Source organism: Haliaeetus leucocephalus, unplaced genomic scaffold (assembly GCF_000737465.1).
Source record: "Haliaeetus leucocephalus isolate CR32 unplaced genomic scaffold, Haliaeetus_leucocephalus-4.0 Scaffold306, whole genome shotgun sequence".
Classification (NCBI taxonomy): domain Eukaryota; kingdom Metazoa; phylum Chordata; class Aves; order Accipitriformes; family Accipitridae; genus Haliaeetus; species Haliaeetus leucocephalus.
In genome coordinates, this window is record NW_010972742.1 from 933,488 (window position 1) to 960,303 (window position 26,816).

At 38.9% G+C, this 26,816-nt stretch overlaps 1 protein-coding gene across 9 annotated transcripts in view; it reads left to right on the plus strand.

The window, feature by feature from the left end:
• STRBP (spermatid perinuclear RNA binding protein) overlaps positions 1–25,739 on the plus strand; it is a 37,896-nt gene extending 12,157 nt beyond the window's left edge. The window contains exons 5-17 of one of the 9 annotated variants that reach the window (XR_774563.1): positions 4,517–4,611; positions 5,028–5,123; positions 5,836–5,947; positions 6,561–6,658; positions 7,127–7,238; positions 7,968–8,060; positions 8,935–9,134; positions 11,409–11,567; positions 13,525–13,659; positions 14,578–14,714; positions 16,407–16,530; positions 18,661–18,705; positions 21,307–21,747. Coding sequence is in view for 8 of the 9 variants with exons in the window: in XM_010570720.1 (XP_010569022.1) it covers positions 4,517–4,611; positions 5,028–5,123; positions 5,836–5,947; positions 6,561–6,658; positions 7,127–7,238; positions 7,968–8,060; positions 8,935–9,134; positions 11,409–11,567; positions 13,525–13,659; positions 14,574–14,714; positions 16,407–16,530; positions 18,661–18,815 (1,520 nt within the window). In the remaining variant the exon portion in view is untranslated. Of the gene's footprint in view, positions 1–4,516; positions 4,612–5,027; positions 5,124–5,835; positions 5,948–6,560; positions 6,659–7,126; positions 7,239–7,967; positions 8,061–8,934; positions 9,135–11,408; positions 11,568–13,524; positions 13,660–14,573; positions 14,715–16,406; positions 16,531–18,660; positions 19,142–21,306; positions 21,849–23,980; positions 24,076–25,003 lie in introns of those variants that run through there. The other 8 variants (XM_010570722.1, XM_010570723.1, XM_010570726.1 and 5 more) reach the window with 8 other exon arrangements.
• The last annotated feature ends 1,077 nt before the right edge of the window (positions 25,740–26,816 follow it).

Sequence of the window (26,816 nt, forward strand, 5' to 3'; positions counted from 1 at the left end):
CAGTTGGATGCAGAAAAATCTTACAAAACAGATGAATGGCAAAGATTCCCTAATTGCAATGACTGTTTATTCTCAAATTAGTAACCATGCTCTTTTGCAAGACCATTAAAAATAAATTGTGTATTACTTTAGTTGTTCTTCAACTTCCCATAAGATGCTGAGATCAGCCCTGTAGTTGTTGCAGCTGATCTATGTTCCTGAGAAAGAGCACAAAGTGCAGAACAAATTTGAATGGTAAAGGATTTGTAAGAGTCTCACAAGGGGATACAGTTTTGCACAAAGGCTTCTGTCCAAGTATTTTCTTGCAAAAAGTGATGCTGTTTTGGCAGTAAACTCTAGGGACTCTTGAATTCATCTCAAACTGAATGAGGATTTGAATTTTTATGCTTTCTTATATTTAAAATGTAGGTGTTCTATTTTGTTTTCAGTGTCTTAAAATATTTTTCAAAATTCTGTACTAATTTTTTTAAAACTTAAAATGGTTTTACTACCTCTCTTAGAGTGGTGTTATACTATAATTTCTGTACAGGTGATGAGGGTAGTTAATAGGGTAATGGATCTTGTTTTAAAGCCCAGGTTCTTTGACATTGATTCATCACAAGTGAACAGAGACATTTATCATATTCCTTTTCAAAGGTATGTGAAACATTATGCAGATGTCACTAAGTAAATTGGGGAGGATACTTTTTTTATAACATTTCCAACCAAATTCACTTTCACTTGGATTAAGACCAAAAAGTTTCCTATCTAATATAAAGGGAAAATACTCGGAGAAACTGTCCAGTGAAAATACCTTGATCTCCAATGAGAGTACTGCCATATTTTTCCAATACCCCTGAATAATGCCAACCAAATGTAAATATATTTTCCATGCAGTTTTAAGAACCGTTTCGAGTTTATTCCATACATTCTTTTGAACGAAGGAGCTCAAAATGCTTGTCAACTTGCCTTTCATCTTACATGTAAGATAGGCCATGGGGTTCTGGGTGCGGGCGCAGGTTTGTGCTGGAGCCGCTGGCCCCTGGCGCTGCTCCGGAGGAGCAGAGGCTGCGCGAAACTGACCAAGGTTTCAGGGTTCGGTGTGATTAGCACTAATCTGTCCTCTAACCAAACCAGCAAGGTTAGGCGCAACAGACCTCGTTATCAGTGCTCCCATTTGTTCTGTAGGAATGCTGTGTGTGCCTTCATGCCCTGATGTCAGAATGTATTGAAAAACATTCCTGGATTTCTCCTCAGTCCCCACCTCTTTGGAAAAGTGTTCATGTTTAAGATGTGGTGTTTGTCCTATTTGTTTTTGCTGCTTGTTAGCAAAAATAAATAGTGGACCAGTGTGTGTGTGCATTTCAGTGTTTCTCACAAATGGCTATCCATAAAGCTCTGCTTTCTCATGTTGACTTGAGAAGTCAAGCACCTAAAATTCCTGCATTTTGCATCAGTTTAAAATTTAAACTTCTTAAGAAACTGAATTTTTAGTCATAGCATCAAACATAAATTGGGCTTTCCAGACCAGAATCTTGTAGCTTGCAAATCGGTTGTTGTTACTGTATGCTCAGTAACAACAAACTTATGTAATGATAAACAAGCTCATTTACCAAAGTGGGGCTGAAATCAACCTTGCTCCTTGAGCAACTACTGCATAAACATTCTGACTTTGCTGCTGCCTTTGCTGGGCAGATGCAGCCAGTGTTGCTCCAAAGGTGCCAAGTGCCATTGAAGGGGCAACAAGCCACAGATTTACCTTGCTTCTGCAGAGAAGACAATGCTCCTCGTATGGCTGGCTGCAAATGAATGAAGTTGGCAGCTACTGTGTGAAGAGAATACATACAGCAAGTGGGGAGAGAATTACTGAAGGATTGGTCCTGTGTTGCACAGTGTGAGCTAATGTCAGGGCTTTATTATTAACTGTTTATTAAACTCCTTATATCATTGCCTTCATTAAAACCACAAGAAAAAAAGTAAAGCTTTGCAATCGCATTTGAAAATTTTGATTGGGTCTCACTTTCCTGACTGGCAGAGCATGAAGAAACATGCCATTCTCCTGAGGGTGTCGAAAGGGAGCCTGCTGCAAGCTGCTCGCCCTCTTCACTGCCTGTTCTCTTCATCTTTCTGTTTAATAGAATCTTGCACCCAAAAGTTGGCTGACTGCAACATCTGCAAAAGGTGCTCAGGACACTAGTACTGAATTTGCAATTGGCAAAATTCTCCAAGATACTTGTAATTTAGACCTTTGGAAGTAGCCTTAATCCTGTAGGAAAACGTGTAATTCTAACTTGCAACAAATCTTATGAGGTTTTTCATTCACCTGAATGGCAGATGACATGTATTCTGTTTGTTTGTAGTTTAAAGGAAAAATTAATTTACTTCGTCAATGGCTGCAACAGACTTTAGCAAAGCCTTGTACCATACTGAGTAAAAGTCCCTAGGCATTTAAAAATCCAGTTCACTGAAAAAAAAATTAATGATTTTGCAATCAGTCACCTTTGCCATTTCTAACGTTTTAAAATAAGATTCTGATCATTCATTGACAGTAGTTGTTTTATACAATACATGAGCTTTAAGCAGATGTTTATATTGTCCACCATAAAGTTTTCTTGCAGAACTATGTAAATGTACGTTTAGTAATTGTGTGCCACAAAACATTACTCCTGAAAATAAAGAAACTGCAAAGGAAACTTAGAAGCAAATCTTGTGTTCCAAAGTGACCTTTTATGCTCATAGAAATCCAATGCTTTGAGACTTTGCAGCTTTTATTTGGAAAACAGGCAAGAGGAGTGATTAATCCCAATATTGTAATACTGTTGATGAGGGCAATAAAAAGCAATGCAAATATCTGCTGCCAAGTTCATTGGGGTTAGAAAATAAGCTTATAGCACTTAAGTCTTCTGCTGACAGCAGAGCCAGCAGGGGTGAACTGCAACTAGGAACTGTCAGACAAGATACCTGGTTCTGTTCAGTTTTACACTGGGGTTTTTGGTTTGGGTTTTGGTGGGGGTTTTGGGGTTTTTTTTTGGCTTTGGGCTCTTTTATCCATCATAACATAATGTGCTTTTACCACAGTAACCTTCCCATTGAATGGTAGAGGAGGTGAAGCAACTTTAAAAAATGCAGTTGCACGTGCAACCAATACTATCCAAAGTAACCTATGAAAATCTACTTTGAGATGTTACTAATAAATTGTACTACAAACTGATGGTACTTTTTTCCTCCTAACTTGTCCTCATATTTTAAATGTCTTGCTGGATTTTGCTTATCTAGCATAGTCTTCAATTTAGAATGGATATTATTTCATTCAGACCTGCATAGGTATCTCAAGACCTCGAGAACTGACCATTGTGAATAACGAAAAGACTTGATTTCCAAATTTTTTATTTTGAAATAAAAAGTAATTGTGTATTTCATAGGAAAATAACATATTCAAGGTTTTAGTTGAACCATGGATTTGTTTAGTTCTTCCAATGCGTTCTTCTCATGTCAGCTAAAAACTAAAATCTTTTTAACCTGATTTCACAGATATGCAAAATCTGTCATTTGTACAGAGTTTCCAGGGAATCTGAATGCTAATAACTCCTTAAGATTTAAAAAAAATTAAAAAAAAATTAGGGAAGACTGATACAAGATGTCCCTCAATATAGAATTGGATGTGACTGCTAAAAGCAGTTTTTTGCATGCTGGATAAAAAAAGAGAAAAGGTGGGGTGAGGGTGGAAAAAAAGTGTAAACCTGCACAGAAGATATCAGTGTCTTGTCTCTCAAATCCTTCTTTGAATTTCCTCTGTTGATTTCAGTTGCTGTTGGGAAGAGAAGATTTTTACAAGAAAGGACTACCTCTCTAATATGTTAATAATCTGGAAGTTACCAAACTTACTCACTTCTTTCATATGTTCTGGTTATATGAAAGCCTAATCAAACTGTAAAATTTCTTACTAGCATTTCTTGTATATTTCTTTCACTGGATTATATTGGTTAGTACTGTTCATGCAGTAATATTTCAAATCTATTAAATTTTTTTCTTTGGAATTCGCAACAATTGCATGGACATAACTTCATTTTCTACCTATTACAATTTTTTTCATACTTCCCCCCCAAGAATATCTCCCTCTTGTCAAAAGAAGCTTGTCTCTTTGAAATTCTGTGCCACCTTTGTGGAATGAAAATCACAAAGAAGGTAAAGAAGGGGGGGGGGGGGGGAAGCCCAATCCCCCCCCCTCCCCCCCAAAAAAGTGCTATATAGCTATTTTCTGCCCTGAAATGTGTTCTACATTTTTAATAAGATCCCAGATTGTCTGTAGCAGTGGCCATCTTTATTATTACTATTATTTTACAAGGAGTGAATGCCTTTGCTTCTGTTGCACACGTGCACATTTACTACCTTTAATGGCTTGTTTAAATTAAATAACACAGTGCACTTAAATTCTGGGAGTCTTATTATCTCATTGAGATGCTGCCGCTCTTTTTGTATTGTGACAGAAACCCCTTGGTCAAATTGTATCTGTCTCTTTTTATCCCATTTTTACCAGTAGATAATGTTGCGATGAAAGATCCTCCGGACTTATTGGACAGGCAGAAATGCCTGGAGGCCTTGGCGTCTCTGCGGCACGCCAAATGGTTTCAGGTTGGCTATTTGTTCTTACCTTGTTGTTACTGTAGCCTTACGAGGTTTAATTTGAGACAGTTTTAATTTTGATGCCTCTTTAATTTCTGACTAGTCCCTAATAGAGCAAAGGTCTAGAATTCCGAATTCAGTGCTGTACTGTGCAAGGGCAAACGTGACAGGTAGACAGCCGACTGGTCTAGAGTTGTCATGAGGCTACAAAAGCAATCTTGACATTTTGCTTCCTTTTTTTTATATGTCTCTCTAAATTGAAGTATTTTGCTTTTATATAACTGTTTTTATTTTGCATGAAGCTGATTAAGTATTAAGTAATAATAATTAAAAAATCTATCCCAGGACTCTGTGCATTTAAAAAGAAAAGCAAAATTGAAGGCCAGGTTTTTGCAGGTGTATTGGAATCATTTTGTTTGTTTTAGGCCAGGGCAAATGGACTAAAATCATGTGTAATTGTCCTTCGTATTCTGCGGGATTTGTGCAACAGAGTCCCCACATGGGCACCACTGAAAGGATGGGTAAGTACAGAAAGAGTTGAAGGCCACAAAGTCAGGTCTCAGATCTCCTGAGAATTGTAGCAGTGTCTGGATTGGAGGAAACAACGCATTGTATGAAATGCCTCCTTAAACCCCCCTTCCCTTTACTCCCCACTAACCGTTACCTGTGTAGAAAAGTGCTTGTAGGAAGGAAAGAGAACAGGAATATTGGCTGAGTCTGTAAGGTGTACAGATACCATGGAAGGAGGCGTAATGATGCGGGCCTTGCCCATCCTCAAGGATTTGCAGTAGAATCCCACTTGTTGCCTCCAAGTGCTGCTCCTACCAGAGGATACCATTTTACATTAGCAGGTTTGGGGAGGGCCAAATGCTCTGCATGTCCAGAGAGGAACTCTTTATTGGTCAGCGGAGGCAGTGTTTTCTCTCACATAGAACTGGTAACCCTCTGAGAGGAGCAGAATATTCATGTGACTTGGCTTTAGAAGGCTCCTCCTTTTAGAATTCCTGGGCAGTTAACGGACAGGAGTTGGTTTCCTCAAAAGGTGACTCGGAGCAGGGAACAAATACATGTGCCATGAACTGTCCTCTGGGATGGATGTCTCTGTTGGTTAGACTTGTAGTGGATTAAAAATGAAGTAAGCTGATGTGAATATTCTTCCCCTCTACCCCTCCATATTTAACTGCATTACAGTTACCCTTGTGTCCATACTAATCGTAATTTAATGTCTTCTAGCCACTCGAGCTTATATGTGAAAAATCTATAGGTACTTGTAATAGACCTTTGGGCGCTGGGGAAGCATTGCGACGAGTGATGGAGTGTTTGGCATCTGGAATTCTGCTTCCCGGTAAGGGGCCAAATTCACTTCAGGAACACAAAAGGTTGATCAGACAGCCTTAATGTTTTGCTCTTGCTGTATGATTATTCGATGAAAAATGCCTGTCTTGAACTCCTAACTTGCAGTGGAGCTAAATGAATAGTTTCTTGTTTAAAATTAAAAGAAAAAAAGAAAAAAGGAAGTTGCATAGTTGTAACTGTTTGAATGAGTACTTCCAATGCAGTAGAAGTTAATGGGGAATGTTAGGTTTGTTTATAAATTAACCCATATCTCATTAAGGGGTTGCAAACAAATAAAAAGACTTCATGACCATCTGTCTTCTATAGATTCATCAAAATCTACATATCTATCCAAATTATTTGGTTTTTTTTAAACCTTCTGCTTTTAGTTCATGCTATTAGACATGTGCAGTGTTAACCCTGATAAATTCTGTGGCTATTGCTGCAGGGATTAAAATCTTGGGGTTAGCTTGCTTTGTATGATGTTTGAATCCCTTAGTGGAAAAGGTGCGCTTGTCACTCTGCTGAAGACTGAGACTTGCTGTTGCAATATCTGTCAGTCCCCACCTTCATATTGCTTCTTGTTTACTCTCAATAATCAGCTTTGCCTCTTTCCCTCCTAGGAGGCCCTGGTCTGCATGACCCCTGTGAACGGGAGCCAACAGATGCTTTGTCTTATATGACAGTTCAGCAAAAAGAAGCCATTACGCACAGTGCTCAGGTAGAAAACTTGTACATCTGAAGAGCTATAACAGTGAAGATTTCAGCTCATTAATACGATGTATTCTCTGCCAGGATGGGTTATATTAATGGCATTCCTGACTGTTCTTCCGGTGCGCTACCCTGGAAAGATGCAATGATAGTTCATGAGTGCAAGAGTTAAATGTGTATGAAATCTAATCCTTACAAAAGGCAGCCTAATGTCGGTGTACCACTTGCATCCCACCTCCAGTGCTTATGGCACAGCGCCTTTGAGTAGGCTGTCAACGTGCCCTGCACTTCGTATTAGAGAAATTAATGAGTGTTAAGTTTTTAGACATTAGCATTTTCTATAGCTATCATAGAAGATAGCTGTAGAAGCTGATTTCTCATAGAAGTGGGGTTTTGTCTACAAGCTTATTTAGAAACTTAGACAACCAAGGTAAAGTAGTCCTGTGATGTAACTTCCGTTTCTACTGTCACCTTATAGCATGCCCTCAGATTATCAGCCTTTGGTCAGATCTATAAGGTTTTGGAAATGGATCCCCTCCCATCAAATAAGTCATTTCAGAAATATTCCTGGTCAGTAACTGACAAAGAAGGTAGGTATTGTTTGCTCCAAAATCACTAATTGGGCAGTAAAATAGGGGTTAATTTAGAATGGGTGAAATTCCTGACTTACATGCTGTGAATGCAAGGTAAAGGCTTTTCTCTGTGTTAAATGTGGTGTGGTTTTTTTTTTTCCTCTTTTTTCCTCTTTTTTTTAAATTTCATTGTCAGGAGAAAATCTGGAAGTTCTGTTTTCTAGAAGTACCAACAAAGGAGCAGCAGCACAGCTAGAATATAGCTGATGATTTTCTTTAAACAAAAAGTCTTTTGGGGTCTGAAGAGTAAAAGTAGTGTTTATGATTCTTATGCTGGGGAAGGAGAGACTGTAGACTGGTCAAAAAGCATATAATGAGTGTCCATAATAAGAATTACTGAAGAATTCTTCCTAGAAAGCAGTATACAGCTATTAAAATAAACTTCCATTTATATTTTTTGTAAAAACAATACTATTAGAGTTCTTGCCTTAGACTAACTGTAAAAAACAACAATGCAGAATTACACCACTTATGTCACACATGATATTGGAAACAGACATCTTGCATAGCATGGTACAGTGAGCAATAAGCTAATAGTGGCCTACGTGTAGCACTAAGGCTTTGACTGATGGTTGAGTTCTTTTCGTTATAAACATGCAAGGAACAGTATGGGACTAATCAGACTCCTGCTGTGGAATTTTGTTTTTCTAATAGCATACCCATATTACAAGGAAATTTATACCCTAGGTACAGGCTCATCTGCTCTTAAGAGACCATTTGAAGATAGTGTCGGGGACGATAAAGATCCAAATAAAAAGATGAAGCGTAATCTGAGGAAAAGTAAGTGCAACGCTTCTCCATTCTGTTTTCAAAGATCTATTGTACAGTGGGAGGTGGTTTAAAAGCTTCTTTGTGTTGGTGTGGAATAGCATGTGAAAAAGTCTTTGGAACAAAAAATGTTGTCTCTATCACCCCACATTCGGAATGTCAGACACATTGTGCATCTGAATTTTCCCTGGCATGTTTTACCAACTGAATGATTTGCATTTTTAAATGGGATTACTCGTTAAGTTTTACAGTAAAATTTAAGTTGCCCAAGCAGCTGAGGTGTTTTATTGATAATGTCCCTGTACTGTGGGGTTTTTTGGTTGGGTTTTTTTTTTTTTTTTTAAAAATACTGCAGTGACTTTGCTGTGTGAAAATTTGCCTTTTTGCATTCTTCTCCTTCTTGAGCTAGTTGTTGGTCTCTCAAGACCTCCCACAAGAAAAATAAAACGCTTAATCTACAAAACATTGACACTGCATATATGCACAGACTAGAAGTCTCTCAGCACTGCTGGGATCCAGTCAGTTCTGGGGACTGTTTTCATTGTGCTACTTTGGTGCCAGTTCTGGATCTGGTTCCTCACTACCTATAAAAGTTGTTACTCCTTTTATAGCAGCCAGGGAGAATATAGCTAGCTGCAGAAAAATTGCGTTAACAATATTAAAAAATGGGTCATTATAGTCGTTACCCAAAATAGAATGGCTTATTAAAGACTTACCATCGTTATGGCTATCCTCAACTAAGAGGCTGAGGGGTTGTTTTGCTCCTTTATACAGACAGAAGGCACTGAAATGCAAACTGATTCATTTTTTTGTTCATCTTGTTTTGTTCATTTCCCCCCCTTTTTCTCCCCCCTGCCCTGCCCCCCCTTCTACTATCTTGTACCAGTACTAGATAGTAAAGCAATAGATCTCATGAATGCTCTGATGAGGCTGAACCAAATCAGGCCAGGGCTTCAGTATAAGCTGCTGTCACAGTCTGGTCCAGTCCATGCCCCAGTCTTCACAATGTCTGTAGATGTTGATGGTACGACATATGAAGCATCAGGACCTTCTAAGAAAACAGCCAAGCTCCATGTGGCAGTGAAGGTAAGGCAGCCTGAAGTAATCTGCTAACCCCAGATCTTGGAACATCGAGTATGAAATATGGTTAGAACTAGTAATATGCAGCCTCAAAATTACAAAAAAAATTGGATGAAGCTGGGCATGGCTCAAAGAGTGTCACTGGTTTTACACTAGTGCAGGGGAGGGAGAACTTCCCAGGGCTCTGCAGGTAGCTCAGTTAACAATGGATTGAATGTGGCATTTAAGTTCTGGACTGGAGGGGTTCAGTTTTGTTCTTTGAAAACAGCATGTTGGTGGCTCCCTCTTTCTCCCCTTCATTATCTGTGTCCATTCCTGGGTTGTGAGCTCCTGGCAACATGGAGTTGTTTCCTGTCTTCAGTGTCTGAAGAGTACCTTTGCACACTGGGATAAACAATGTACATAAATGATTGGTCTCCAGTCAATTTTTCAGTAAGAGACTGATATCATTCAGGTACTAGTCAACCTACTGTTGCTTCTTGTAGGTGCTCTACATGACAGAGCTTAGGTCTGTAAAACAGCAATAGACGGAACACCTAACATGAACATCTGTGTTGTATTGCATGAGGACAGTTCAGACTGCTAAAGCAGACCGAGCCTGCTGGGTTTCTGGGAAGAAACAAAAGTTTCCTGCAGACAATTGATGTGAAAGAGAACCTCATTTAATGGAACTGCACTTATGATAGGAGCAAGCCCATCTGTCATTCTTTGCTTTTTGTTTTGAACAAGAGTTTCCTTTTTAGAAGCTTCCTCTGGCAACTTGCTGCTTTCCTTTGATTTCAGTTTTGAAAAATCCCATTGTCCCATGTGCTTTCAAGTTCAAAGTGTCCAGAAGTAATCTGAGGGAATGTGTTGTTCCTCCAGGAAAAGTAGCTCTCTGCATGTGTGTCCTTCCAGACCTTCTGCCTCGTTCTTTTATTTTCCCTCCCTCCCTCCCTCCCTCCCTGCAGTTGTTTAAAAAAAAATAGAAAACTTGCCCTGAAAAGCTGTGACTTCTCTGCCCTTGAACCTCTCTGCATCAGCCACATCTGTGCTGGTGCCTACCCAGCTCTTTTCTCTAAATTTACACATACACAAATCCTGGGCTACACTTCCAAAACATCCATGATTCAAGCCAAGAGGAAATGGGTGGTGTGGTAGAGACTGGCTTTCTTTTTTTCTTTCTTTTTTTTTTTTTTTTTTTTCCTAGCAGATCCAGGCCCTGCTTTCCTAGACTTATAAGAGGGAATAATGTGACCATTTCAGTTTCTAGATCTGACCTTTTTAAAATTTAGAAGCCCTGAAAATGCAGCCAAATGTACCATGGTTGTATGGGAGCTGAGCCTGGAGTTACCCATGCAGTTCTCAATTCAGTGTTGGAACCTAGTGACTTTTGCACTTTGTTCTTGAGACTAAATTTTCAGTGGAGCTTCAGATTCTTTTCAGATTCTTCTGGGCCTGTGTCAGGTACCTCCATACAACTAGGTTAGGCAGCTGGTTAAAGGAGAGGGCAGCCTTGCTAGTGGAGGATGCTTTTGAAGGAATGGATGAATAGTACCTTAATCAGTAAAATTTCATTTGCTATACAGCTCCTGGTTGTAAGCAGCATGGAGAAAGCAAGGTTCACTAAGAAGTAGGCTTACTGCAGACAGACAGTTTGCTACTCTGCTAACTGGGCATTCCTTCACCTCACATCTCGGTTCAGGAATTTGCTCCCTGTACACCTGCTTTGGAAGCATCTACCCTCTGGTGTTGCTGAAAGATGCAAGCAAGGGAGGTGGTATCAGCCCTCTAGCTTCAGGGGCACATTTTGTATACCACTTGGGTACCTACTGGCTGTCGCCTGCAGTTTCCTCGGAAGCTCCAGAAGTACCATCTTGTAGAAGTACAATGCTTTATTGTTTGCCCTACAGTCAATCTCTTGATCTGCCCATATATACAGAGAGGGGGAAAATGGTGTGCAAAACAATCTCCTTATACTGTTAAGCAGCATCATGTAGTGGATGCATTTCTGAATTTTAATCTATTATTTTACAAAGAATTCTTGAGATGATAAATGATGAGTAATTGCTATCTTTGAGACTAAAATTCTGTTTGTGTTGATTTCACTTTTGGAAACCTGCAACTATTTTCCCCATTGCTACTGTGTTCTTCTCCATTTCAACACAGGAGAAAATGTATTTCTAAGCAATCTGCCTTTATTTAGTGTAGGGTGGGCATTCTTTTGTGTTGTGATCAGCTTTGTATTTGTTTCTGTACTGCTACCTATTCTACAGTTCAGTTCATGTGGCTTTGTTGTAGGTTTTACAAGCAATGGGGTATCCAACTGGTTTTGATGCAGATGTGGAGTGTATGAGTTCTGATGAAAAATCAGATACTGAAGGTAAAAATGAAACAACGTCTTCAATCTCAAGCAATAATACTGGAAATTCCACAGCTGACACCTCCGCTACCCTAGAGGTGAGTATTGCATTAAAAAGTACAAGTGATGGAGAGGTTTTGGGTTGTTTTTTCTGGTTTTATGGGTTCTTCTTTTCTCTTCTCCCAGAAGAGGATGGCGTTTTAGTTAGGGTGGTGGATGAGGCATTAAGAGAGAGTTTCCAGTCTCAGATCTGCCATAAGGTTTGTGTCACTGTGGTCAAATAACTGACCTTTGTGCCTCCTTTCCTCAAGTTTAAGGTGGGGTAGCCGTCTTGTCCTCGTAAGACCATAAACTTTGAGACAGGTGTTGTCTCTTCTAGTTAGCTTATGTATGGTCTTGCAACTGGGACAGCTCCATCTTGTTCGGTGCCTTTGGGCTCTAGTAATGCAAGTTTCACAATATCTGTTTTGCAATAGCAGGTTTGTCAAAAAGGTATACTTAGTATTTTAAACTAATACACATGAAGATGAATGAAAATATAAAAATTCGTTAGGAGATGTTAAGAAATGTAAAACCTAATACCTCTGTGCATATTGAATGTTCTAGAAAATGCTGCATTGAAAATGCTCCAGTTTCAATAGAATATACTTTAACTTTGGCACTTGTAGCTGAAGTCAGGTGCTATAAGGAGCATGCTATGCTTGTTTTCTCACTGAAGTTGTGGGAAACAGAATATTCCTCAAAGGACAAAATTCTAGTAACTTTAGTAACTTTGGCTGAATGTCCTCAGGAATCAAGCTGTGATGGGTCTGTAGTACATTAATTGGGTATTTTCTTAAAGTATTTCTGGTATTTGTTTCTTTTTCACCATTGAGAAACCAGGAGATTTTAAACTCATGCTTAGATGTCATCCCTTTTACCCTTCTCTTCCTGATTTCCTCAGCCAGTGTTCATAAATGCCACCAGGGATTTTGGAGAAGCATCCTGTGTAAAGGCTGAGTAACAGCATTAATTTGTGTATTTGTTTGTCTGCCTGATAGCTCTGTGGCAAGTTCTCTGGGGGCTGTACTGATAAACCATTGTAGATCTCTGCTTTCTTTTTCGTTATAATGCTTTTTTCCAGGACTACGGGGGGTGGGGTGGGTGGGTGTTGTGCTGTAAATCTAAGTAATTGTTCTGTTCTTTGAACACTGGTCAAGATGTTAAAACATGACTTTGGGTGTCCATGTTTACACTTATGAGACACTTTACTTTCAAAGGGCAGGTCCTGGTACTAGGACTCCTGATCTTTATCCAAAATAAGAAGTTGCTTTGGAAAACATGGTTTTGGTCCCTTAATCATCTTTTTCTTCATTAGCGAGTAGTCATGTGTATCTGTAGCAGAGTGCACTCTAATGCAGGCTGATATGCTGGTGCGCTGAGATCTTAGCTTTACCTTCCTTGCTTTCCAAACAGTTATAGATATTTCTGCTGAAACATGTGAGCCGGGATATGAGACTTCTTCAGTCAGAGCTCAGTAGTGCCAGGATGTAATTAGATCGAGCAGCAGAGATGTGTGTGTGCAAGGTTGGGAAGGCTGATCTCCTTTCAGTGCTAAAGCCTTCGGTTTCAAGGAACTTGACACCATCACCTCAGCTTTGGATATTCTCAGGGTTGAAATTCCAAGTCCAGCTGATGTAATGTTCAGTTTGCGTAGTTACCAGGCCACGAGGACAGTAGCTCTCACCAACAAAAATAAAGAGGGTGTGACTTCTTTTACAGTATTGTTTGTCCCCCTGCTGTTCTTTAGAGAAGAGACTTGCCATCTGCTGTTCTAGCACAGCACGTTATATTGAAGCCAAGGCAGTGTCACTTTCAATGTGGGCCTGTTCGTGGGAAGCCTGCCGAGGCCTACGTGTTGGGAAGAACAGGCTATTGCAGAGGCTTGACACAGTGATAACGCTGGCATTCTCTAAGTGGCTGGCCATGTGGCACTGTAAGCCACAATGCTGTAGAAGTTAGTCTGCCTTTTGAAGAGATAAAGGCTCTAAAGCAACACCATAAATGTGTCTCTAGGTAAGAACTCAGGGTCCTATACTCACAGCAAGTGGCAAAAACCCGGTGATGGAGCTCAATGAAAAAAGAAGAGGTCTGAAGTATGAGCTCATCTCCGAGACTGGTGGAAGCCATGACAAGCGCTTTGTGATGGAGGTGAGTGAAGCAGAGTTACAGAGTTGGTAGGTGGTTTTATTAACAGTGCTTCAGTCTTTGGAGTTGCTTGCTGCTATAGTTCAGATTTTTTGTAGTTTGCTTTTTGCAATGCATGTCTGTGGTGTTGATGTTTTCAGGTTTTTGTATCTCTTATTGCTGCTGTGATGATTAGACTGGGAAAAGGAATATCTTTTATGCTTTAGGAAGATACAGTGGGAATTAAAACTGGATTCTGACAGCCCCAAGCTACATCATGTCTTGATGTGAGGAGGAGGGAAGTAGAAGATCCACAGCTTGACAAAAATATCTGATTTGCAAATTTTGCAAACGTACTTGGTAACCCCATGTCAGTGACGACATTTGAATCTCCTATTGCCAGCTAACCAGGGGTATTTGGAATGACTGTAGCAGAGGGCAAACTCATTTGATTTCTTCATCTACTTTTGCTACCTCTGAAGTAGCACTGAGTTCTAAAGTGGTATGAGGTAGCATCCCAGTTAAACAGTGTATGTATAGTGTAGGCAAAGATCTTGGTATATAAGACATTGATAAAGATGAGGGGAGCCTCAAATGATTCCTAAAACCCCTGTTTCCTAGCAGTATCATTCATGTGTTGAGAAGCTCAAGCATATGGGCTAAATTAAGTATCAAATAGGTATACTGGTCCTCTTTTAATTGCACGTGTAGTTTCCAGATTCCTAATATCTGCAATATAATGGTTCACAGGATCACTTAGGTATTCTTTATCAGTTTCATAATCTAGAAGCAGTAGAAATTTGTCACATAAAACACTGAGGACTTTTTTTTTCTTTTTACTACTGAAATTCTTTATGGATGGCACATCATGACGAGTGGGTGGAGCATGGTATTCCCAAGGATCAGTACTAGGCATAAACTCATGTCTCAATTTTCAGGTAGAAGTAGATGGGCAGAAGTTCAGAGGTGCAGGCCCAAATAAGAAAGTAGCAAAAGCAAGTGCTGCATTAGCAGCACTTGAAAAACTGTTTTCTGGGCCTAATGCAGCAAACAACAAGAAAAAGAAGATTCTTCCTCAGGTAAGAATTGTTACTTGCTTTTTGGACTGCTCTGTTATCACAACTCTGGGCTGTTTTATGATACAAGAACTTCAACAGGAAGCAAGTGATTTCAGTCTCTTGTTTTATGCACACATGTAAGGTTTCTATTTTTATTCTTCTATAATAATTATTGTAGTATAACAATATAATCTGATAGGTGGGACCATATTGTGGGAAATACAGTAGAAAAGGAGGCACAAAGAAAGAGAGGTGCTGATTAGCTGGAGGAGATACAATAAGGTCAGTGGTTCAACCAGTGATGATGTGGAAGTCCCTTGTCTTTCAGGCCAGAGCCATAGTGTGCTGCTCCATCATGTAAGGTGTGTGGACTTAGGGGATAAGTCATTTATAGCCAGGTAAAGGCCTTAACTCTAGATTCTGAAGTAAGATGAAATTTTGGCACCTTTTCTGCACCTTTTCAAATTTTCAGATGAACCATTTTGTTTGGTGAGGAAGACTTGTATAATAAAAAGCTCAGTCTTGTTCATTAGGGTTAATAGCCACAATGATCTCTCAAATCTATTAAAATTAAGGTTGAACAGAGCAGAAACTAATCAACAGTGTTCTTCCTCCAGAGCGCTACAGTCTGAACTAAGTCCCGAGGATTACAATTCATGTCTCTTGTGCAAATACGTTAGAATTAGGATTTTCTTGTCATTTCACAGTGGAGCAGAATGTATCATAAAATACACTTACAAAAGATGTCAAGTCTTATTAGTTACAGAACAAACCCAAAAATAAGTCCTCTCCGTTTCCCTAAGACCTTTGGTTAGGAGTATCAGTTTCTGGGAGTATTACTGTGTTGAAAGTCTAGTAAATGAGGAGAACACTACCTCACAGGATAAATGTTCCACATGCAGTTAAGATATGAAAATGACCTCTGATTCAGGCACTTCCTAAATTCTGATTTTTCTTTTTTTGCTGGTGTTCATGTGTTCTTTTTTCAGTAGGTCAATGATGGCAGTAACTGCCAAACTTGTCTTTGAAATTGCTAGATTTGCATGATTGTATTGTTTTCAGGGGGCAGTCAGAGCATCTAGTACAGCAAAGCTGTGCTCTGATGCGCTGAGCAACACCAGCTTCTGTAACTCCTTGCCGTTCTTTTGCTTGTAGGTGGTGACAATGGGAAAAGGAAGGCGGCATTCTAGTAAAGTTAGGTTAAAGCAGTCCAGTGTTGTCATGAGGTGGTTATTTGTCTTTGGGGCGGAATCCTGGCCCTGTTCAAGTTATGTGGGTTTAGAATGGTAGAAGAGAAAAAAAAACAATGTTGAGGAGAGGAAGCTTGTAAGGAGGTGGGAAAGACAGCAGCGAGGCACAGCAGGGAAAGGGTCAGAAGCCACCAGTGTTCATACGTGCCTGTGTGACCAAATGGAGGTAAATAACGCACACTCTGACCATGCTGACTGCCAGGTCTGAGTGAAGTGAACATGCTGAGCTCAGTGTGCACTGCTGTGCGCTGCAGTCAGTGACCTGGCAAGGGACTCGCTTGGTTTCTGCCAGTCAGATTCTTTAGGACAGTACTTCTCCAGTCCATATTCCACCTTTAACAAGATGGGCACATCAAGCATGTTTAAAGAGATTTTTTAAAAGGTAGTGATTTAATGCAGATGGCTGTGTATTTCCAGCAACACTTTCACTTTCTGAATTGCTATTTTTTATTACTCTGGGCAGACTAAAGGGGTTGTCAATACAGCTGTTTCTGCAGCGGTGCAGGCTGTTCGAGGCAGAGGACGAGGTGCTTTAACACGAGGGGCATTTGTTGGGGCAGCTGCTGCTACTGGATACATAACACCAGGTAAGGCACAATGCTAATAGCTAATAGTTTTTGTCTGCTGGGGTGTTCTTTTCCATGTGTGTCAGTCACCTATGCAAGTAGTTTCTTCAGCTTTAATCACCTGAGATAAAGCAGAAGGGAGAATTCATGGGGCTTTAAATAAATCAGAGCTGAAAAACTGGCGGTGCCTGTCCTTTATGAGTGTACAGCTTGAAGCTCAGCATGCACAGAGCACACGGGCATAATGGCTTTCCTGGCTTTATAATTTTATTATATATCTTCTTCACCGTTTACTGCCATGGCACAATTCCCAAAACTCTCTTCCTACCTAAGAACCTCCTGGATCGTGTGCCCTTTAGCATTAGGAATGGCTTTCCCAAGAAACCCTTGTGGAGGGAGGTTAAGTTGGCAGGCTCAGGAGTTACTGTGCTCCCACAAACTTTCTACATGAATTGCACATGTGAGCACAGCATCTATTAGTAGCTTCTGTGGTGGCCAAAAAACCAAAACCAAAAGAATTTCCCTTCATACTGTGGCTGATGTTAATTCATTATCCCTGCTGCATTGTTCTGATTAGCAGAAACATCTTTTGAAATCCAAGGGGCCCTCTGGTTCATGTTTATGCTTGGTGCTTGCTATAAAGAGCAGGTGAGTTACTAGTCAGGATAATCTCATTGCTGATTCCTTTAGGGCAGATTTGCAACCATTGGAAGCAAAACTGTTCCAGCTTGAAGAGCTGAAGTGCTCAGCTACTACTGGCTGGTACAAAATAATGTAGGGCTTTTTGTTGTGTTGTATTTAAAATCACAGGCACATAGACTTTAAGATGTTAAAATGTAAACACAAGAAAATGTTAACAAAATGTTCACTTTCTCATTCCCCTTACTTTTCAAAGTGCATTGTTCTTTGTGACCCTCTACAACATGTCTGAGGCTTGCAGGCAACATGTGAAGGAAATCTAGACATTGTTTTTACTTGGAATGACAAATTTGTAAGAATGAGATGCTGGAGATTCCTTAGTCAAACCAAATCCAATAGCTTCCAAAAAATAAAACTTATATTCCTTATGCTCAGATTTTCAGATTATAGCATGAACTCTAATTACACCCTTCAGCAGTTCACACATGCTGATAGCATAGACCCTGTTGTTTGGTAGCCTTGCTTCCTGGCACAGTTGACAGCATGTCATCTTCATTGTTCATGTATGTTCATGTAATTATAAATATTAAAAACCAGTAATTCATTTTTAATGGCTGTTAACATTGTTTTTGGAACTGTCTTTCTGCCTGAGGAGTCCCTTAAACCTGCCAGGGGCATGCTTCTTGCCAGCATGGAATTATTCCAGAAATAAGTTTAATTTCCCAGTCGCTGTAGTTATTAAGCTTTTATTGGCCTTGGCCTTCACAGATTATTTCTCTTCATCCCCTATTCTTCTCAGAAATCTCTTGCTTTTTGTGATGGACACAAGCGATCCTACCAGAAAAAAAAACACAAAAAAAGTAAAACCTTCATGAACTACTGAGATGTAGTAACTACGATTGGTGTTATCACTGTTGCTTTTTGTCTCACTCCAGAGTCATGCTTAGCTCTTTGGGGAAAAAAGATACTGTTCTCTGTGTGCCTCTAGGTGTTCAGATGTCCTTTGTGAAACTTTGTTTTGTCTGTTAGAAATGGCAGAGGAGAATTCACAGGAGCTTTACTAATGACGATGTTGGTATCTGCCACAGGCATCTAGCATTCCTCTCTTTATAATGGAAGTTGAGGAAAATTACTGTTCTTTGCATTAGACTGTATTTGTATATTAGGAAGAACATAAGCAAATATGGGATGTCTGGATCATGCCAACTCCATGCTCCAACAGTACAGCCTTGAGGGCTTCACCTGAAAGAAAATGCTAAGGAAATGAAATACGGAATTTAACTCTGATGCTGAGGCTTAAGAAGGTCATTGGGTAGGCTTGTTCTTCAAGCCACCATGTAGAAGGATTTCAGTGTTTTCAGCAATATTTCGATGTATTAGTGTGAGGTTTTTTTTCCTGTGGTACTGCTTCAGGACCAGAAAGGGTCCCTCCCTGTGTGTTGGTGTGCAAACACTGATTGTTTTCAGATACTGTAGGAAATGAAACCCATCCCTTATCTGTTTATATTGCAGGCTATGGAGCACCGTATGGGTACAGTACTGCTGCACCAGCTTACGGTATGTATAGCCCAATAATTAACAAATTAGAAATGAGACAAACTGTTGTGGCAGTCCACATGTGGCAGTCCAAGGAGAAATTAAAAGAGATTAAAGCTCTTAAACCATGACAACAACAACACTTTTATGCCATAACCTTGTGGTTCTTTTTTGGTTGGAGTAGCTTTTTTGCCTATGCTTTGCCTGATTTGTGGAAGGACTGCTTGTTCTAATTGCCTGTTCCCTTTCATACTGAAACTGAATTGAAGTAGTTTTCTTACTTTTTACAGCCAATCTGTGCTCCATTCAAAGACTACCGAAGGGCCTATTTCAGCATCTCTGACCCGTATTTATCTAAATGGCATTACAGTAACATTGGCAAAATGTTTGTCCCCAAGTGTAAGTGGCTTGTGGACAAAGCTCCCTTAATGCTGTCAGCTCTATGAACTCCATGTGCATATACGCGCCCACCCACCCCCCTACTCCTTCCCCGCAGGCTACAACACTGCTGCTTGGGACAAGCAGAATAGTTTTTGTGTAGCTTATACCATTAGCAATCAGATTGCAAGGAAGCTAGGACATGGTAATTTGCCCCAATGCTTTTTTACTAAGAAATATAGTGATATTAGGCTGGCAAAGCACTGGTTTCATGAAGATTGTAAAATAAACTAATAATCAGAGGGCTACAATGGAAGGGTTTTTTCTTAACTCAGCTTCTCCCTACCCACTGGCTTTTTTTATGCTAGACTAACAATGCATACCTCTAACCGGCCCTTTTGGTTACTTTGAATGAGGTTTATGTGGCAATGGGAGCAAAGCAGTTTGGAGTCAGTGATATGTCCCAGGACACAAAAAGCGAGCCCACCAAAACCAGTCCCGCTGCCCTCTCCTGTCACAGGGACTGGGTGAAAGCCTGCTACTCAAATGACAAGTTGAGTACATTTCAAGGCCTGCAGTTTTTCCTATGGGAAACAGCCTGCAATTTGCTATTAATTTTCTAGCTTTTGTAGCATTTGTAATACTTGTTCCTCTCAAATTTGTATAGCTTGGGTAATGCCAACTCACCTGATAGCATTATAGAAATTAAAAATATTTCAAAACGTTGATTTTATTACTTTCTTTTAGAAGTATAAACTATAAACAGTGCAAGAATGCCACTGCTTTATTGAAAATGTTCGCTTTGCCTATTCTGTGCTCCTGCAAGTGGAAAGGGGAAGGAGAACAGGCCCATGGGCTGCACTCGCAGTGCGGAATTCTCACTTCAAAATTGAAGCAAACCTCTCTAGTTTTAGAATTCCTGCCCTATTGACTGGCCAAATGCTTTGACAGAACGGCAGCCAATAGCAGTGCTGTCCCATTGAGTGTACTCTGTGCGTTGTCTTTTGTGTTGTGTTACGCAAGGACCAGCTACTTGTTTTCTCAAGAAAAAAAGAAAGTAAATTTAGTTTAGGGCCTACATCATGGTATGGATTTTTAAAAAATCCCTCCGGTTCTTCCCAAGCAATAGCCACAGACTATAACTAAGTTGAGTGGTATCTGCATGTATGTACTTTTACAAGCAGTGACACATAGTGACGCGAGAGGAATCCTTTCCCTGCTGAAGAAAAGAATACAATTGTTACCAACTTTCCTTGCAGCTTTCTTGCTTTTTTCATTCATTCCTTCCGTTTTGTGTTTTTTCTCATGATGCCTATTTTGAGAGCTGGGTTTTAATCACTTAGCTGTATATATGTGACATATCACTGACTTCAAAGCATTGTGGAATTGAATGCCCCCATTTTTCACATAAAGAGTTTCTGTTTTTAATGTCTTATGATTGTGATGCGAAGTACTGGGATAATGCTTTTTGGCTGTAAGGTAAATATGTCTCTCTGCCTTTGTAAGCTGTTGCATGTTGGGAAACTTCACTTTGATCATCTGGTGCTCTGGAATACCTGCTGTTGCTGCTTTGTGATTTCTAAATGGATATACAGGTTAAATACTAGAATTTAAATAGGCAAGATTAAAAAAAACAAACAAACATTTAATTGTGCAGAAGTTTGCGAGGCCACAAGAACTCTTTAATAATCATGAAATCAGGCAGATATTAATCTTTCCAGATTTGCCACTTCAATACAGGAGAGGAAATGCAGAATAATGAAGCAGATGCAGAATTTACTGTAGGTGCTTGATTTTTGGCTGACCTACCTGGATGCTTATCAAAGCTGCTGAACAGTCTCCCTGTGAGTTCTCTCTTATGCACAGCAGTGCCTGTCTAGAATATTTGCAATTGTAACTGGCCTGTGAAATTAACTCAGAACATAGAACAAGGTAGTAGAGATTAATTATCATTCAGATTATGAAGTAGAGCTTCAAGTCCAAATATATACTCTGCTTTTGAGAATATTGCTTACTTTAATTTTACCAAATACCAGGACAAAAATTAAAGCAAACTTTAAGCTAACCATCTGTTTGAAACAGTGCAAAGTGTCGAAGTGTTACTGTTAATGGGACTCTGCACCCTAAAATCACATTGACTGACTGATCTGGAAAAGGTTAATGAGAACACTACTGTAAGCTCTTATCTGACTTTCTTGGATCACTGAACTTATTTGGAGTCCTCTCCCTTTCTTCTCTCTGTAGGTTTACCCAAGAGAATGGTTCTGTTACCAGTTATGAAATTCCCAACTTATCCTGTTCCCCACTACTCATTCTTTTAGCAAATGGCAGAAGCTAATTCCTATTGATTGAACAACACAGTACAGTACAGAATGTTAGAAGAAAAAAAGCCTTTTTATCCTGTTTTCTTTGAACACATACTTGAGCAAAGTCATTTGTAAAGAAACATCTTTTTCCTACTTTTTGATTTTAACAAAATGCAAATTTAGTTCTCTAAAACTTGAAAAAAATGTTCTGTGAAATGTTACCTCATTTTCAAATAACTTATACCAGCCTTCTGTTATAGGGAAGAACTAGAAGCTTAAATCTTACGTTTTAAATGAAGTATCCGATTATGTAAAATTAAATTTGTGAAGGATGTATAGAATATAAAACACTGATCACAAATAAACTGTTTTGTTGTAACACAAGAGTACTGCCTGTTTCCTAATGCAGTCACACAGATCCAGTTAATGACCTGTACTTGTTGTAGGGTTATTAAATGCAGGGCATAGTTCTTTAAAAAAAATAAAAATTAAAAACTAAAAAAAACCCCAAACCCACACAATAGAAACTTTACAGTTAACATTTAACTTTGTAAATATTATGGTGTGTAATAAACTTAGTAAAATATGGGTTAAAATATTGTTTTATCTTATTTTTTATAGTTAAGCATCAGTACCTGAGTTTCCTTATAATCTTTAAGATCAGCATACTGTAACTGTGATTTTAAGACACAGTCTTAATTATCCAAGAAGTCTTTTCACTTGTGCACAAAATACTGAAAAACAAATGAAACAAAAGGAATTAATCTTAGACTGTCTCTCTGTATTAGGTTGCATTCTGTGAATTAAGTATTAAACAAAGGAAGTTCCCACAGAAGGACTCATTACGTAATTACAGGGATACACAGTTAAGTCCGTATTGCCCAGAGAAAGGACGACAATAATGTTACAATCAGGTTCTTTAGAGCTCAAAAGCTGCTTGTTTTCCTTTCTTTTCTGTTTTTACAAAAAAAAAAAAAAAAGAAAAGAAAAAAAAAATTGCACTTGTTCTTGTGGCCTTCTTCACTTTTAAGATTGTCTGCCCACCCTTGATTTTTCCATCCACCATTTCTACAGAAAGCATTTTAGTTGTCAATCTTACATTAAAACAAAGGGTTCTCCTTTTCCCCCTTACATTTATAAGAATCTAAAGCAGCAACAAGGTCCCCATGAAAACTTGCTATTTAATTGTCCCAGTTCTTGTTGAGTGCTGCTGTGAAAAGTGACACACTTCAGCCATAGGCCAGTACTTTTCTAAGAGTTGGTGCTCAAACCGAAAGAATCCTCTTTCTGATAAGCAGTGTGCACCTGTCTGAAATTCCAGGACAGGCCCTGGGCTCCACGCTGTCTCCGTGTATTGCAGACTTCGGCATAAAAACTGCTGTGGGCTCTAACAAGGGATTTGAGTAGTCTTTATTAAGGTATCACCCCACAAAATAAGCAGCGTTGTTGGTTGCACTTCTCTACTCAGACCTCACCCGTTGCTTTTCCATAGGTTTGCTTTAGTTCATGCTGTTTTAAAGATTGCCTTTATACACTCTGTTCTCTAACAGACTCTGCTGCTGAGGCAGGGGGAGCTTTATATATGAAGAGGGTGTAAGAATGGTGCTTAAAGCAATGTAAAGTTCCTCCTCCGCTACGCCCCCCATTATAGGGAAGGAAATACTAGAAAAGCTTAATAAGGGGTGGCTTATATAACAAGCTGCTTTTCTTGGAATTAACTGCAGCTGTTGTTCTTAAGCTAAGTATTTGTGCTTAGGAATGTGTTTATATCTTAAATGGTTTTTCTTCTGCCGTAGCTCTTGCTTTCGTTTGGTGTTGGTGGTACTTTAATAAAAAATGTAGATCTATTGACAAATAGTGGCGAGCCTGCTGTAGTCATCCATGCGTTAGTGTTGAAATAAAGAGCAGGGTCTCGGGGATGTAGTCAAATTGAGTGGTGCTCGTAAATCACTGATATATTTTGCTGGCCTATGGATGAAAGGAAGCCATCACGGAGCCGAAAAAGCATGGCTGATAAAGAGCCCATTTTTGTTAATCAAATATTCATTAAAGGAATCTTTCCTCTGCACATATTTTTTTTCCTCCTCTCCCCATCTTTTGGAGTTCCCCTGATTGGCAACTGTTTGTAGTTTCTTTTTTTTTTTTAATCCCCAGCTTTGTAAAATTTCAAACAAAATACTCTCTGAACCAATTCTATACGATGAACATTCGTAAGCCAAATAATTTGTTCTTATTTCAAAAACAAGGAGGGCGCTATGCTCTTTTCCAACATGATGGCAGTCATTTCAGATGATTTATAGAAGTCATTTTTTATTTTTTTGTCATTTGTTGGGAGTTACTAACCACATTGTAAACTTGCCCCCTTGCTGCATATTTTACATTTCTCTGCTTTACTGAAAATATGAATGAGCTGTCAGTTCTTTGTTTAGAAAGTGGTAACCTTGGAAGTGTTAGATGTTTCAATACCTTCAAAGAATTAAAAGTGCCCGTTTTGCAATGAAAATTCCACTTGCAGCTGAAAGAGCAGAGAAATTTAAATGGAGCTTTAGCTTCAGCCAGTCTCTCTGAAATTAACATGAAGTTTTTGCTTCTCTGCTCTTTTCCCACTGTAGGTGGTTTTTTCATTGACAGTCCCTATTGCCAGCCTCTCAGCATCGCACCTTTTATTATTCACTTGGGCCCTCAAGATTTCTTCTCTGACTTCTAGAACCATCAGGTTGTGTGGCTCGAAATGGCATTTTGTACATGTCTTAAAAGCAAGAACAAACGTGGCTCGTTTTGAGGTTTCTCAACTTCAGACATGGAATCTGAGCTTTTTTCCTTTTTTTTTTTTTTTAAAGTGTTTTTCTCACTTCTTGAACTTTGTTCCATTTAATGAAAAGCAATACTTACTCTAAGCCACAGTCCTTTCTTTGGGTACATAGCAATAGATGTACGTTATACTTCTGGTTATTTCTTTACACTAGAAAGGAAAGACTGGTGTGTTGGGGGGGGGGGGGGACGACCCAAATGCCAAAACAAGAAACAAAACCTAGCAGAGTGCCTGCTTTAAGCAGTGAATCCTGCATTTACTTTCACTATTTAAGTACTTCAGAATTTTAATACTATGACTGTATTTGCATGTTTCCTATAAAAATTGCTACAAAGACTTGCAATGGTCACTTTTGAAGCAGTTGTGCTTTGTGCCATTGCGCATGTCAGCAGACATGAAATGTAGCAAAAAGGCAGAAGAAAAAAAGAGAATATATATTTTTCCAAAATCTAAATAAATGATATACTCTCTCTCTCTCTCTCTTCCCCACATCATTAATATGAGGCACAAAAAGGGTAGGCTTGAACTTGACTTTCAAATGGATTGCTTTTGTGTCTCTTTCAAAATCATCACCAAATGATAGGAAAACATAGTATTTGATAAACATCCAGTTCAAAAAACTTTGCTGCTCTAAATTTACTGACTTTTTTTTCCTCTTAAATATTCATATGTTGATATTTTGAGATTGTCAATCAGCAATAACTGAAAGGTGAATGTTTTTTTTAAATGGTATTGGAACATCTATATGTTGCAGCTTAAGACTTTTAAGCAGTTTTCAGCAGGTTAATACCACTTTATTCTCATTCTCTCCGGACCTTCATAGCCATATGCACTTGTATAAAATAAGCAGAAATGTAGTGACTGTAAGCTGAGATCGTGATATAAAAGGTAAGAGATTTTATTTTCAGCTTAAAGAATATTTTTATTGCTTTTTTTCTAAAAATCTCATATACCTGTGACAATCTTGTATATGGCACGTTTTTATTATGTCTTGTTTAACTGAATGTTTAAACAGGTAATACATAGATCTGAATTCCAGCTTTGTATTTTTCAAGGCCACTTCAAATACTCCAGTTTCAGTTAAAAAAGAAAATATTACTTAACACTTTTAAGAAATTGTTTGGTTTTATCAACAGACTGTTCTCCTTCAAATGTTTTTCTCTTGTGTAGCATAAAAAGCTGTATTGACACTCATGTGTCAGGCACTGCATTCCTTGCATACCAGTGGAAAACATTTGGGTAGGTACCAAAGCCACAGCCATGGCCTGCACTGAAAGCCATACCATGGTTATAGGTACGTGGAATAAAAATGAGAGGTGGAATGTGTGATACTAACTAACTCATAAAAAGAGAAATTATCTCCCTAAACTATTAAAGCTAAACTCCAACTGAAGAATGAAAGACTTCGATGATATTACAGTTCAAATCTGCACAGATCAAATTATATTAGGCCAAATTAATTCATGAAGCACCCAGGTTTGCTTTCCTCTTGTGGGTGCAGTGGGAGGAGAGGAAGGCAGGCAGGCAGTGGTTTAACTCTGCATGAATAATTCGCTTAGCTGTGGTTTTCTAAAGCTAGAAATTAGGATACAGCCATCCATAAATAAGTATTTTCAGTTCTGTAGTAAATGTTTTAACAAATATTTTACTTGGATTAAAATGGTTTTGGATTATGACCTATATGGTGCACATGATATGTGTAGTTTTAAAATACTAAGTTTTTTTTTAATTTGCCTTTATATAACCTTGTGTTATACAAAGTTGCAGAGTACAGTACTGCACAACTGCAGTACTTGCAGTACTTGAAGTTGCTGGAAACAACTCTTTTTATATAAAAACAGTTAAAAAAAAAAAAAAGGTGAAAGGGAGGGAGTTGATGTTGCATTAGCATTTTAGGGTCTCAATTCAGAGATGAAAGCATAAAAAACCTTGACTGATCACAGTTTATACTGATATAAAACAGGAAAACACTTGGTACGGAGTATGTAGTAGTAGATCAGGCCCAAAGCTTGTTGTTTTGCATCAAAATATAACAGCAAAAATAAACTATATTTCATTTCAATATTGAAACATCAAATTCACTAAATAACTGCATGTGTAGGTTATCCATAACTCAGGATATGTCTGGATAGAATTCATAGGCTGATGTAGAAAAATAGCTGTTAAATATTGTTAGCTTTGCTGCTGTGGGCAGAAACCTGACCTTGCAAGTGGCCTATATATTTGCACCTGGGGAAGTGAACTTAAGGAACTGTACCAGTGACTTGGCCATGAAAGCACATAACCATTTGATTACATTTGCAGGTGCAATTGATGAGCCATCAGAATGTCCTTCCCATTCGGTGGTGCAGATTTTCATCTGCTGTTATGTTCAAGGTGCAAACTTGGGGTTGGTCTGAAGCTCACTTAAAATTCAATTCATTCCTTCAGCCTGTCAGGCTAAGCAGTCCTCATAGTGGAGCAGCAGGCTGCTCTGTTTCCTTTGGAAAACAGTATTTTTATATGCGTCAAGGCAATGTTAAGGTGCATTATAATGAACTCTTGAGTATTCCTTTCCTAGGCTTAACTGATGTCAGTCTGACAAGCACTGTCCAGTTCAAAGACTGATTAATAAAATGTCTTGCTGACTCTTATTT